Source organism: Lampris incognitus, chromosome 15 (genome assembly GCF_029633865.1).
Source record: "Lampris incognitus isolate fLamInc1 chromosome 15, fLamInc1.hap2, whole genome shotgun sequence".
Taxonomy (NCBI): Eukaryota; Metazoa; Chordata; class Actinopteri; order Lampriformes; family Lampridae; genus Lampris; species Lampris incognitus.
The window spans coordinates 42228607-42239564 of NC_079225.1; the positions used below are offsets into that span (position 1 = coordinate 42228607).

General features: G+C 50.2%; 1 protein-coding gene across 1 annotated transcript; it reads right to left on the reverse strand.

The window, feature by feature from the left end:
- Window positions 1–279: 279 nt before the first annotated feature.
- On the reverse strand, window positions 280–5899 carry ptger2b (prostaglandin E receptor 2b (subtype EP2)). Its single transcript, XM_056294786.1, has 2 exons — window positions 4267–5899; window positions 280–2064 (listed from the first exon to the last, which is right to left on the reverse strand). The coding sequence occupies exons 1-2, from the start codon at window positions 5068–5070 to the stop codon at window positions 1819–1821; spliced, it is 1050 nt and encodes a 349-aa protein (XP_056150761.1). The 5' UTR covers window positions 5071–5899; the 3' UTR covers window positions 280–1818.
- Window positions 5900–10958: the final 5059 nt, after the last annotated feature.

Here is a 10958-nt window from a genome sequence, read left to right on the forward strand (position 1 = left end):
AAATAAATATAATGTAACGAAACAGACAACAGGCAGCAGCGTACCATCGGCTATTGTACTGTAACAAAATATCAGCTGCTTCAAACAGGAATTTGAAAATATACGACAGGTTACAGTAACGTGACTGAGCATTGCCAGAAGTTAGTTTAGGCCGAGGCCCGATAATGAAAGTAAGCCTACATCACTTCAGGCAACGTGACGGTTCTGGAGGCACATTTTTGCTAGCAGAGGTGTTGTCGTTTACTATCGTGGAAGTCAGTGGGGGTGGGGTGGGGGGGGGGAATCATACATTTCAACATTGGATTTCCAAGATTTCTGTTCCTTGGTTTTAAAATAGTCTTTTTTAAATTCACAATGTATATATAAAAAAAAAACCAAATGTTCACTTTATGACTGTTCTATCACAAGGACCGGATTATTTAAACAGCGTTATTATAGGAATTGACTTTGCCTGCCAACTTCTGATCAGTATGAGTGGGTTTTTTACATGGTGATGCTGGTGGTGTGGCTGGGGTCCTGGGCTGTTCCGGTGGCGTCTGGACGCTGCTTGGCATCCTCCTCGCCATATTCTTCATATATTTTATAATTCCATTATAATTCTGTTATCCTCTTTCAGTGTTGTGTTGTGTAAATTGTGTAAACACAACATCCATTGCACGTTGTCCGTCTCGGGAGAGAGAGACCCCTCCTCTGTTGCTCTCCCCGAGGATTCTCCCTGTTAAAGGGTTTTTTAGGGAGCTGCTCCTTATCCGACGAGAGGGTCCAAGGACAGGATGTTGTGTAAAGCCCCCTGAGGCACATTTGTCATTTGGGATATTGGGCTACACAAACAAAATCGACTTGACTTGACTTGGCCACCATACCTGTGATTTATAAATAGTTTCAACCGTACGTGCAATTATTTACAAGCCATGGCTCAAAAGACATTGGTTAAGAAGAGAAGCTTTGTCCACTGACGGGGTAAGTCAGCCAACTGCCTGTCTGGTGTCAGAACCAAGAGGCAACCACCAGGGCCGGATGTTGAAGCCAAAGTGAAAGCCCCTAACCATGGCCATTCGGTGGCTGCCTCCACAAAACCTCCGTTCCAGTGTACGTCGATCACAGAGTTCACAAGTTCTACCCTCAAAAGCCAAGTTATTACATGGTTTTCTACAAGAAGTCCGGGTCTGGATTGTTAATTCGGCGTCCGGCACACAGTACGAGGGTGGCTATTTTTGGAAAATGATGGTTTCATTCAGAAGATGCTAAGGATCTGAAAAGTAGTATGTCCTGGTGGCCTGTCCAGGGTGTGTCTCCCCGCCTGCCGCCCAGTGACTGCTGGGATAAGATCCCGGCAACCCTGAGAGCGGGATAAGAGGTTTGGATAACGGATGGATGGATGGCTGTTGAGGGCGTTTCTGACTTGACCGACAGGTCCGTCGACCTGTCTGCCACCGAGGTCCCGTCGCAGGCTCCGCCCGAATTTGGATTTTCTGGCGCCAACAACTGACAAGATGGCGGCAAGTGTAAAGCCAAACTTTAGGCCTCAAAATGGCCCCTTCGGAAAGCAGCGGGTAACGTCGCAGTCCTGGTTTTTACACAGCCTGTGGTCAAAACACAGAGTGAGGACGAGGCCGAACAGTGACGGTTCCCACAACCACCGAACTACGGCACCAAAATGGATGTAATTATGACACGTTAAAGTAGGGGGGGGGGGGAAAGTTACCCGGTGTCAATCAAATGTCGGTCAGAATCCTCCGAGAACCAAACACGTTGGGTCCGATTTAAGAACCCGGTATCCGTCCACACCTTCCCCTCGTCCCCTGGCACCTCCCTGTTTTACTGGCTCGCCAGGGCAGAGCGGTCCGCCCGCGGCGTTAGCTGGGCAGCGAAGGGCTTGTCCCGGCCGACCTTGGGCCTTCTGGGCCCGCGCAGCTTCCTCCAAAGGAACTCCAGCACGGAGGACCTGGGGATGATGAGCACCCAGGGGTCGATGATGGAGTTGAACGACAGCATGCGGAGGGCGTTGAGGTCCATGAGGTGGCTATCCTTCGTCTGACCGGTGAAGTTTATGTACACCTGGAGCTACACAGCCGCATTTCGTCCACACAGAAGAGGGAGAAAGACACATATCGACAGATGAGCACAGAGACATAAAGGAGCTTATTTCTCAGCAAGATGTGCAACAATCATACGTATTCTGCAGCGCTGCACGTCGTCCGTCCCGGAAGAGACCCCTCCTCCGGTGCTTTCCTGGGGTTTCTCCCATTTTTTCCCCTTTTAAGGTTTTTTTTTTCCCTGTGCAGTTTTTCCTCATCCGAATCGAGGATGTCGTACAGTTGGCCCTATTTTTACATGTTGGAGAACGTAATGTGATTATGAAGCCCTCCGGGAATGAGTTGTGGGTTTCGGGGCAATAGAAATAGTATCTGCCTTTATCTGAGCTGACTCGTGTTTCTATAAACTCGTCACAAGGCCACTACCTCTTACGTAAGTAGGCCCCGGCATGTCTTCCAAATCTGCCACTCCTCCCGTACATGTCTCACATGTTAACAGATGTCTTGTTTTAGAGTTAGGGGAGGTAAGAGGTCCCCAACCTCCATCCATCTTTTATCCGAACCGCTTATCCTGCTCTCAGGGAGGGTCGCGGGGATGCTGGAGCCTATCCCAGCAGTCACTGGGCGGTAGGCGGGGACACGCCCTGGACAGGCTGCCAGACCGTCACACAGAGCCAACACACACACACACACACACACACACATTCATATCTAGGGACAATTTAGTCCGGCCGATTCTCCTGACCTACATGTCTTTGGACTGTGGGAGGAAACCGGAGCCCCCGGAGGAAACCCACGCAGACACGGCGAGAACATGCCAACTCCACCACAGAGGACGACCCGGGACGACCCCCAAGGTTGGACAACCCCGGGGCTCGAACCCAGGACCTTCTTGCTGTGAGGCGACCGTGGTAACTGAACGGGGGTCCTGAGCCCGGCCTTCTTAAAGAAGCCACAGGAGCGATTTCTCATTACCGGGTCCTTCTAGATGAATACTGCAGCAATATGCTGTATTTTCTGGTGTCCTTATGCCCAGCTAACATCTTCAAAAGGAAAATCCTTCTGGCAGTCTGGTTGGGTGGGAGTCAAGACAAATCTAGCAAAGCTTAACTTATGAGAATCACACATACTGTCCGTCTCCCCGTTGAAATGAAGGCGTTTAGCCAGGAAAGGATCTAAAGCAGAAACCCACAAGAACAAAAGTAGCATACCTCGCTGCGCCTCTTTTAAACGGAACGTAAGAATCGCACTGCTGTCTAAACGTTGCTATTGCAAAAGGTAAACTTGAGAATAGCTTATCCAAACCTTCCTGACACGTTAACGCGTGCCGGACACCATCTCTGAAGGCACTTGCGTCACCTTGAAGTGCGCTGTGAATGTCCATCAGCAGTACGCCGCTTTAATTCTAGTTAACTTGAAGTACTCAAGTATGTGTCTACAAACTGAAGACGGGGTCATTTAGTCTCCAAGTTGGCGAGTCGTGGATCGGCCACCTGTGACGTCACTGGCGGACGCGTACCTGGATGCTGTGTGTGCTGGCCGCCCACAGAGGAAAGCCAGCAACATCAGCAAAGACAACCCGGACTAACAGCCTAAGGAAGAGCTGCTTCCCCAGAGCTGTAGCCTCCATCGCCCCCCCCCACCCCCAACACATCTGCCTATAGCTGCTGAGCACTAACTGGCACTATATCTTATCTTATCTTATCTTATCTTATCTTATCTTATCTTACACACGATTTCAGACCCGCTGGCTGGCGGGTCTGACCCTTTAGTCTAGCGGTTAGCGATGCCTCCTTCGGTGCGGGCGACACGGGTTCGCTTCCCGGCCGCGGCAGTTTCTGTGGCTGCGTTGCCCCCTGAATTCGCTACATTGGTGCGTTGTTCCCCGAATTCGCTACAATATATATATTGTGGTGACCCACATCTATATAACTAGAGACATTCACCTAAGAGGACAGTGTACCTTTAAGGGAAGAGGTGAGGGGTCAGATAATGCACTTCCGCTTCCGGTACACAGTTCAGTGTCGTTGTCGAACGTATGACATGCAAAGTTGGAGCTAGTAAACTACCTCGACTACGTCTACTCTCACGTCTCCTGTCTCGTTGTTTTCTAACTCCACAATATATCCATTACAGCCCACAGGTAATGCCGACAATCGCAATTGTTTCCCTTTAAGCGTTTCAAAATCTGTTAAGACAACAATCCCACCATTAACACGACCCCTCTTACCACTAAGGGAAAGGAGCAAACAGTGAATGCCAGCGTCATGAGGACCAGCTGCAGGAGATGCTCCACTTCCTCCGTCATGGACAGGGACCGCAGGTGGACTCGGAATGGCCGGTGCGGGGCTCCGGTGCGGTGTATCTTGCCCCTCCGGTGCATCTTAGCCAGGTGATAAATGACGGACACGTTGCACGTTGCCGTGCATACAATCATAACCAGAGCCAAAGAGGCGTACATCCCAGTGTACACCTTGTTTGCCGGATTCGACGGGCTCATGTCGAGGAAGCACCACGTGCCGGGGCAATACTGCTCGTAGGAGCCGAAGCCCACGAACGGAGTGGCGCAGAAGGGGATGCAGGTCAGGTAAATGAGCGCCACGGTGACGTAGCCGCAGCGTTCGCTGAAGTGTCTCTCGTAGAAATAGGGGTGTCCTATGGAGAAGTACCGCTCCAGCGCCATGGCGCACAGGATGGCGAGCGTGGAGAGGCTCAGAAACGTCATGCTGAAGCTGAAGTAGGCGCAGACCTCCCTGCCGGAGCTCATCCCCACCAGCGTCTGGTTCGTCGCGTAAGAGGCCAGCACGACTGGGCTGACGGCTATGGTGCCCAGCAAATCCGTCACGATGAGCGCCGTCACCAGCACCTGGAAGAGAGAGGGACCTTTCCTGCGGCGCCGCGCCACCAGCAGCAGCAGCGCGATGATGTTCCCCGCCAAGGCGACGGAGAACATGACGGCGGACATGGTGGGCTCCCCGGACTCCACGGTGGCTCTGTCGTGACATCTCAAGTAATCCGTAGACTCGTTGTCCATAAGAACTGCGCTTCGCCCCTCCGACGAAGACGCGCGTGTACTGGGCAGCGTCCTCGCAGAAAGCGTCCTACACCCGGCAGCGACGAAGGACTATGATGCCCTCTCCGCTTTGGCTTCTGCGGAAAACCCAAAGGACTCGAAATGATGTCAGACCAAATGTAGTCAGTGGCCCTAGGGGAGGAAGGGGGGGGGGGTTGCGCACGCGGTTACGCACGCATCCGACCCTATTCTAAGCCGCGCGCCGGGGGGGGGGAACAGTCAACCCGTCAAATGTCCTATTCTGTAGAACACGAGTCAGGCAGCATTTAACACGACAGCAACCTCTTTACGCGACAAGCCCATCGCGGCGGCGCTCAAGCTGCGGTACAAGCGCGCAACCGGCGCGGCCCAGTGCGCCCCTCGGCGGTGCTGTACACCGGGTGACCGCGGACGTCCGCTGCCGCGTCTGCAGAGCCACACCAGTGTCTGATTGGAGACCGCTTTGGTGGCAGGAAACGTGAAGCGCGCTGGAATAAACGCCACATGAAACGACTGAAATATTCCCGCGCTGTGAATATTTGATATACTTAACGTGTATCGTACAAGTACGTTAGACGTCTGCCAGCAAAGAAGCACTTTTGTGCCGTTGTCGTGTTAAATGATTGTAGGCTGTTGTCGTTATTGTAGCGAGTTCGGGGGGCAGTATTGCCAGTGGTGCGCGCGCGCGCGCGCGCGCAGAGATGGGCAGTATTTCAACTGTATTTAAAATACGTATTTAATTACTTTTTGAGCATTTCGTCGTTTGGATTTTGCTGGACAGAGAAAAAATAAGATGTAATTTGTGACAAAAGACCTCACGGGCTTCACTTTGAGAGCTCGTCTCTCTGTTGTTGAAATACTTAAAATACACCGATACGTCACCGATACGTCATTTTATTCTCAAATAAGCCTTTTTTTTTTTTTTTGGCCCAGAAAGAAAAAATGGCGACAGGCGTGGGTGCAAGTCCGTGAACAGCGGGACGGCCTCCAGCGCTTCACCTGTGCCCCCGTCCGCGGGGGCTAGTGGGTGCGTCAGGAAGGGCGCAAATCTGCCAAACCATTACGCGGATTGACGAGACCACGCCGGATCGGTCAAGGCCCGGTACCGACAGAAACTATCAAATCCGCTGAGGCGACCCCTGGGAAACAGGGTGCAAGCCGAAAGAAGAAGAAGAAGACACTTCCTTTTTTTGTGCCCAGGTTTAAACTGTAGCAAGAAAAACAACAATTAGCCAAATCACAGTCTGGCCAAACGCAAGTGGATCACGTGACACGTCCCGTCGGGTCCAGCAACGCGCTCGTTGTTGAACGACCGGATTTCATTTGTGTCGCTTGAGACCAGTGGCTGGAGGAAAGGAGCTGCTTTTGGTGTTTTGCTGCAAGTTTCCCTTAAAACGACAGAGAACACACTCAGATATTGACCTGCTCAAGACGGAGGCTTCCCGAGGGACTCTCAGGTTCAGCAGAAGAGAGCCGTTAGCGAACACGTGCGCTCCGCAACCGGCAAATAGACTTGCGAGCCAGTGACGTTAGCGTACCAGCTGACGTCACAGACACGCTCGGGCAGCCTGGAACAATGGCTATTGTCACCCTTTGTTAGAAGCGAGATTAATTGTCAGCAACTTGTGTAACTCAGGACGAATTTAATTTCCAGCATTTAGGCGTTTTATAGTGGCGGTTCTGAATGGTTGTCAGGGAAACCGCGCGTGCAGTCCTCTTGAGGACAAGCATAACATTTTCCAGTGTTTGCTGTGGCAGGGGATGGTCAGCTTAGGTGGGGGGAAAAAAACCCATCATAGATTTTTAAGAAAGCAACTTATGTATCGATTAAAAATCGTCCATTGTGATCTCTAAAGCTGAATGCTGTCCATCTTGCTGTACACAACGTTTCACAATGTGGATTATAGGGAGTTAACCCAATTCCAAGTGAATGGACTCCATTCCTGGGTAATGACTGAGTTTTACTGTCTATGACGTGAGTTGTTGGTGTTTTCTGATGCTGTTGGTTTTAAGTTGCAACTGGTAGGCCTAATCAATTTAATAGTATATTTACACATTTTTCTAGAAGTCAGTCATCTCAGGGGATGAGTGGCAACGAACCATCAGAGCCTGCTCAGTTTACCCAATTTCCCCCCGGGGATGAATAAAGTATTCTGACTCTGATTCTGAATAAAACAGCATATTTGAAGGAGTGACTTAAGTGCACGCAACATGTTCGCGCCACTGCAGATGTCTGGTTAATTAAAAAAAAAACAAGTTATATGGGAGTCACTGTAAGTTGGACACAAACAGACATGCTAGAACACGACTCGGCCGCTCTTGCTGGCAGACATTTTCCCCGTCCACATCGCATTACAGAACTACTGGAGGAAATCCATTCAGAATATGGACTCACAACTGACTCGATTGTGGCTACTGCAGCTGACAATGCATCAAACCTCTCAAAAACATTTCAAGAGTTCAATATCACAGCCATTTCAGAGGAACGGGAGGAGACAGTTGAGCAAGAACAGGATCTGTCACAGGGACAAGAAGTGTCAGAGTGTGCCATCATTCTACCACCTCATGTCTGGTGTTACAGTCACACACTGAGTTTGGTTTCAATCATTGGTGCTACAAGGGCAACTAAAGACAATTAAATTCTCTCCAGGCTGAATCATTCATGCATGGGAAAGAGTTCAGCCCATAGGAATGCTTCTGGCAGACCAAAATATGCATAAATACTCAATGACCAAGCAGCCACTGAAGACACCCTGCGTTTATAGGAATTCTCTTTATGACTGAGTTAGCTGGCATATCTTCGGGGGGAGCTTCCTGAGATCATTCCTGCCTTGCAACTCTCACTGTTCAAAGAGGTAGAGCTTGATTTCCTTGAGGAATACCGCAGAGTCCTTAAACCCATTGCCATTGCAATCAACCGCCTACAAGGTCAGACCTCATGCTACCACGGTGATCTCATACTTACCCTCTTTGCTGTTCAGGCTAAACTACCTGACCTGCGAGCTTCAAACCTGCAGTACCGCTCACATATCTTGCAAGCCACCATAGCTGGCTTTGAGAAAAGGTTCAGCAGCTTCTTACAGCTGAAGACTGATGTCAATGAAGCCATCCGCTCCAGATGAGGCTGCCTCCCAAACTAGCTGCAGAGAAGAAGAGGATACATCATCTGTTTCTGCACTCGGCTGAAGAGCTTGGCCTTGTGCCAGAAAGTGAGACTGCCTCATCAAAAACCACCGAAGAGAATGAAGACGATTTCTTCATCTTCTCTGACCAGGGTACGGGTAAACTATTCTCGCTTCAGTTTCTTAAGGTTAAACTGCTAGACAGAGGGACCGAGCTGGGAAGGATGTGCAGCAGGTTTAGGGTGATCAAGGATAGAGATGGAAATGTGCTGACAAGCGAGGAGAGTGTGCTGAGAAGGTGGAAGGAGTGCTTTGAGGGGCTGATGAATGAAGAAAATGAGAGAGAGAGAAGGTTGGATGATGTGGGAATGGTGAATCGGGAAGTGTGGCGGATTAGCAAGGAGGAAGTGAGGGAAGCTATGAAAAGGATGAAGAGTGGAAAGACGATTGGTCCAGATGACATACGTACCTGTGGAGGCATGGAGGTAGGAGAGATGGCAGTGGAGATTTTTTTGGGGATGGATTTTGGGGGGGGGGCGGATTTTCCCCCCTTTTTCTCCCCAGTTGTATCCGGCCAATCACCCCACTCTTCCAAGCTGTCCCGGTCGCTGTTCTCCACCCCCCCCACCCCCCAAGCCAGGGAGGGCTGCAGACTACCACATACCACATGCCTCCTCCGATACATGTTGAGTCACCAGTCGATTCTTTTCATCCAATAGTGAGGAGTTTCGTCAGGGGGACATAGCGTGTGGCAGGATCATGCTATTCCCCCCAGCCCCCCCCCCCCCCCGGACAGGCGTCCCGACCGACCAGAGGAGGTGCCAGTACATCGGCCGGGACACATACCCACATCTGGCTTCCCACCCACAGACACGGCCAATTGTGTCTGCAAGGACACTCAACCAAGCCGGCGGTACCACAGGGATTCTAACTGCCGATCCCGGTGTTGGTAGGCAACGGAATAGACTGCCATGCCACCCGGAAGTGGAGATTTTAACTAGATTGTTTAACACAATCGAGAAAAAGTGAGAGGATGCCTGAGGAATGGAGAAGAAGTATACTGGTACCGATTTTTAAGAATAAGGGTGATGTGCCGCACTGTAGTAACTACAGAGGTATGAAGTTGATCAGCCACAGCATGAAGATATGGGAAGGAGTAATAGAAGCTAGGTTAAGAGGAGAGGGGGCGATTGGCGAGCAGCAGTATGGTTTCATGCCACGAAAGAGCACCACAGATGCGATGTTCGCTTTGAGAATGTTGATCGAGAAGTATAGAGAAGGCCAGAAGGAGTTACACTGTGTCTTTGTGGATTTAGAGAAAGCATACGACAGGGTGCCGAGAGAGGAGGTGTGGTATAAAGTAGTAGTAGTAATAGCAGTAGTAGCAGTAGATGATTACATTGTCTGACCCAAGGTCATTCTAATAGAGACGTATTGACATTGCCTTATCTACTAACTTCACTTATTGTTTACCTTAGCAAAACTGCTTTTGCTGTTGCTAAAACATATTAATTGACTCTAATCCGTGTAACATGGGTCTGTGGTCCTCTAGTGGAGTTCCTCTGTTATACCCCTGGTGAAAAAATAAGGCCTTAAAGAGTAGCTAAACCATAGGCCATTTGAGTCAGTTTGATGATATCTACAGGTTAAAAACCATCTTCTACTACTACTACTACCACTACTACTACTACGACTACTACCACTACTACTACGACTACTTTTGGCTGCTCCCGTTAGGGGGCGCCACAGTGGATCATCCGTGTCCATTTCTTCCTGTCCTCTGCATCTTCCTCTGTCACACCAGCCACTTGCATGTCCTCCCTCACCACATCCATAAACCTCCTCTTTGGCCTTCCTCTTCTCCTCTTCCCTGGCAGCTCCATATTCAGCATCCTTCCCCCAGTATACCCAGCATCTCTCCTCCACACATGTCCAAACCATCTCAATCTTGCCTCTCTTGCTTTGTCTCCAAACCGTCCAACCTGAGCTGTCCCTCTAATATATCCCTTCCTAATCCTGTCCTTCTTCATCACTCCCAATGAAAATCTTAGCATCTTCAACTCTGCCACCTCCAGCTCCACCTCCTGTCTTTTCATCAGTGCCACTGTCTCCAAACCATACAACATAGCTGGTCTCACAACCATCTTGTAAACCTTCCCTTTAACCCTTGCTGGTACCCTTCTGTCACACATCACTCCTGACACTCTTCTCCACCCACTCCACCCTGCCTGCACTCTCTTCTTCACCTCTCTTCTGCACTCCCCGTTACTTTGGACAGTTGACCCCAAGAATTTAAACTCATCCACCTTCATCACCTCTACTCCTATCATCCTCACCATTCCACTGTCCTCCCTCTCATTCACCCATAGGTATTCCATCTTGCTCCTACTGACTTTCATTCCTCTTCTCTCCAGTGAATACCTCCACCTCTCCAGACTCTCCTTAACCTCCACCCTACTCTCGCGACGGATCACGATGTCATCCGCAAACATCATAGTCCACGGAGACTCCTGCCTGATCTCATCTGCCAACCTGTCCATCACCATCGCAAACAAGAAAGGGCTCAGAGCCGATCCTTGATGTAATCCGACCTCCACATTGAACCCATCTGTCATTCCAACCGCACACCTCACCACTGCCACACTGCCCTCATACATATCCTGCACCACTCCTACATACTTCCTCATACAATACCACACCTCCTCTCTCGGCACTCTGTCATAAGCTTTCTCTAAATCCACAAAGACA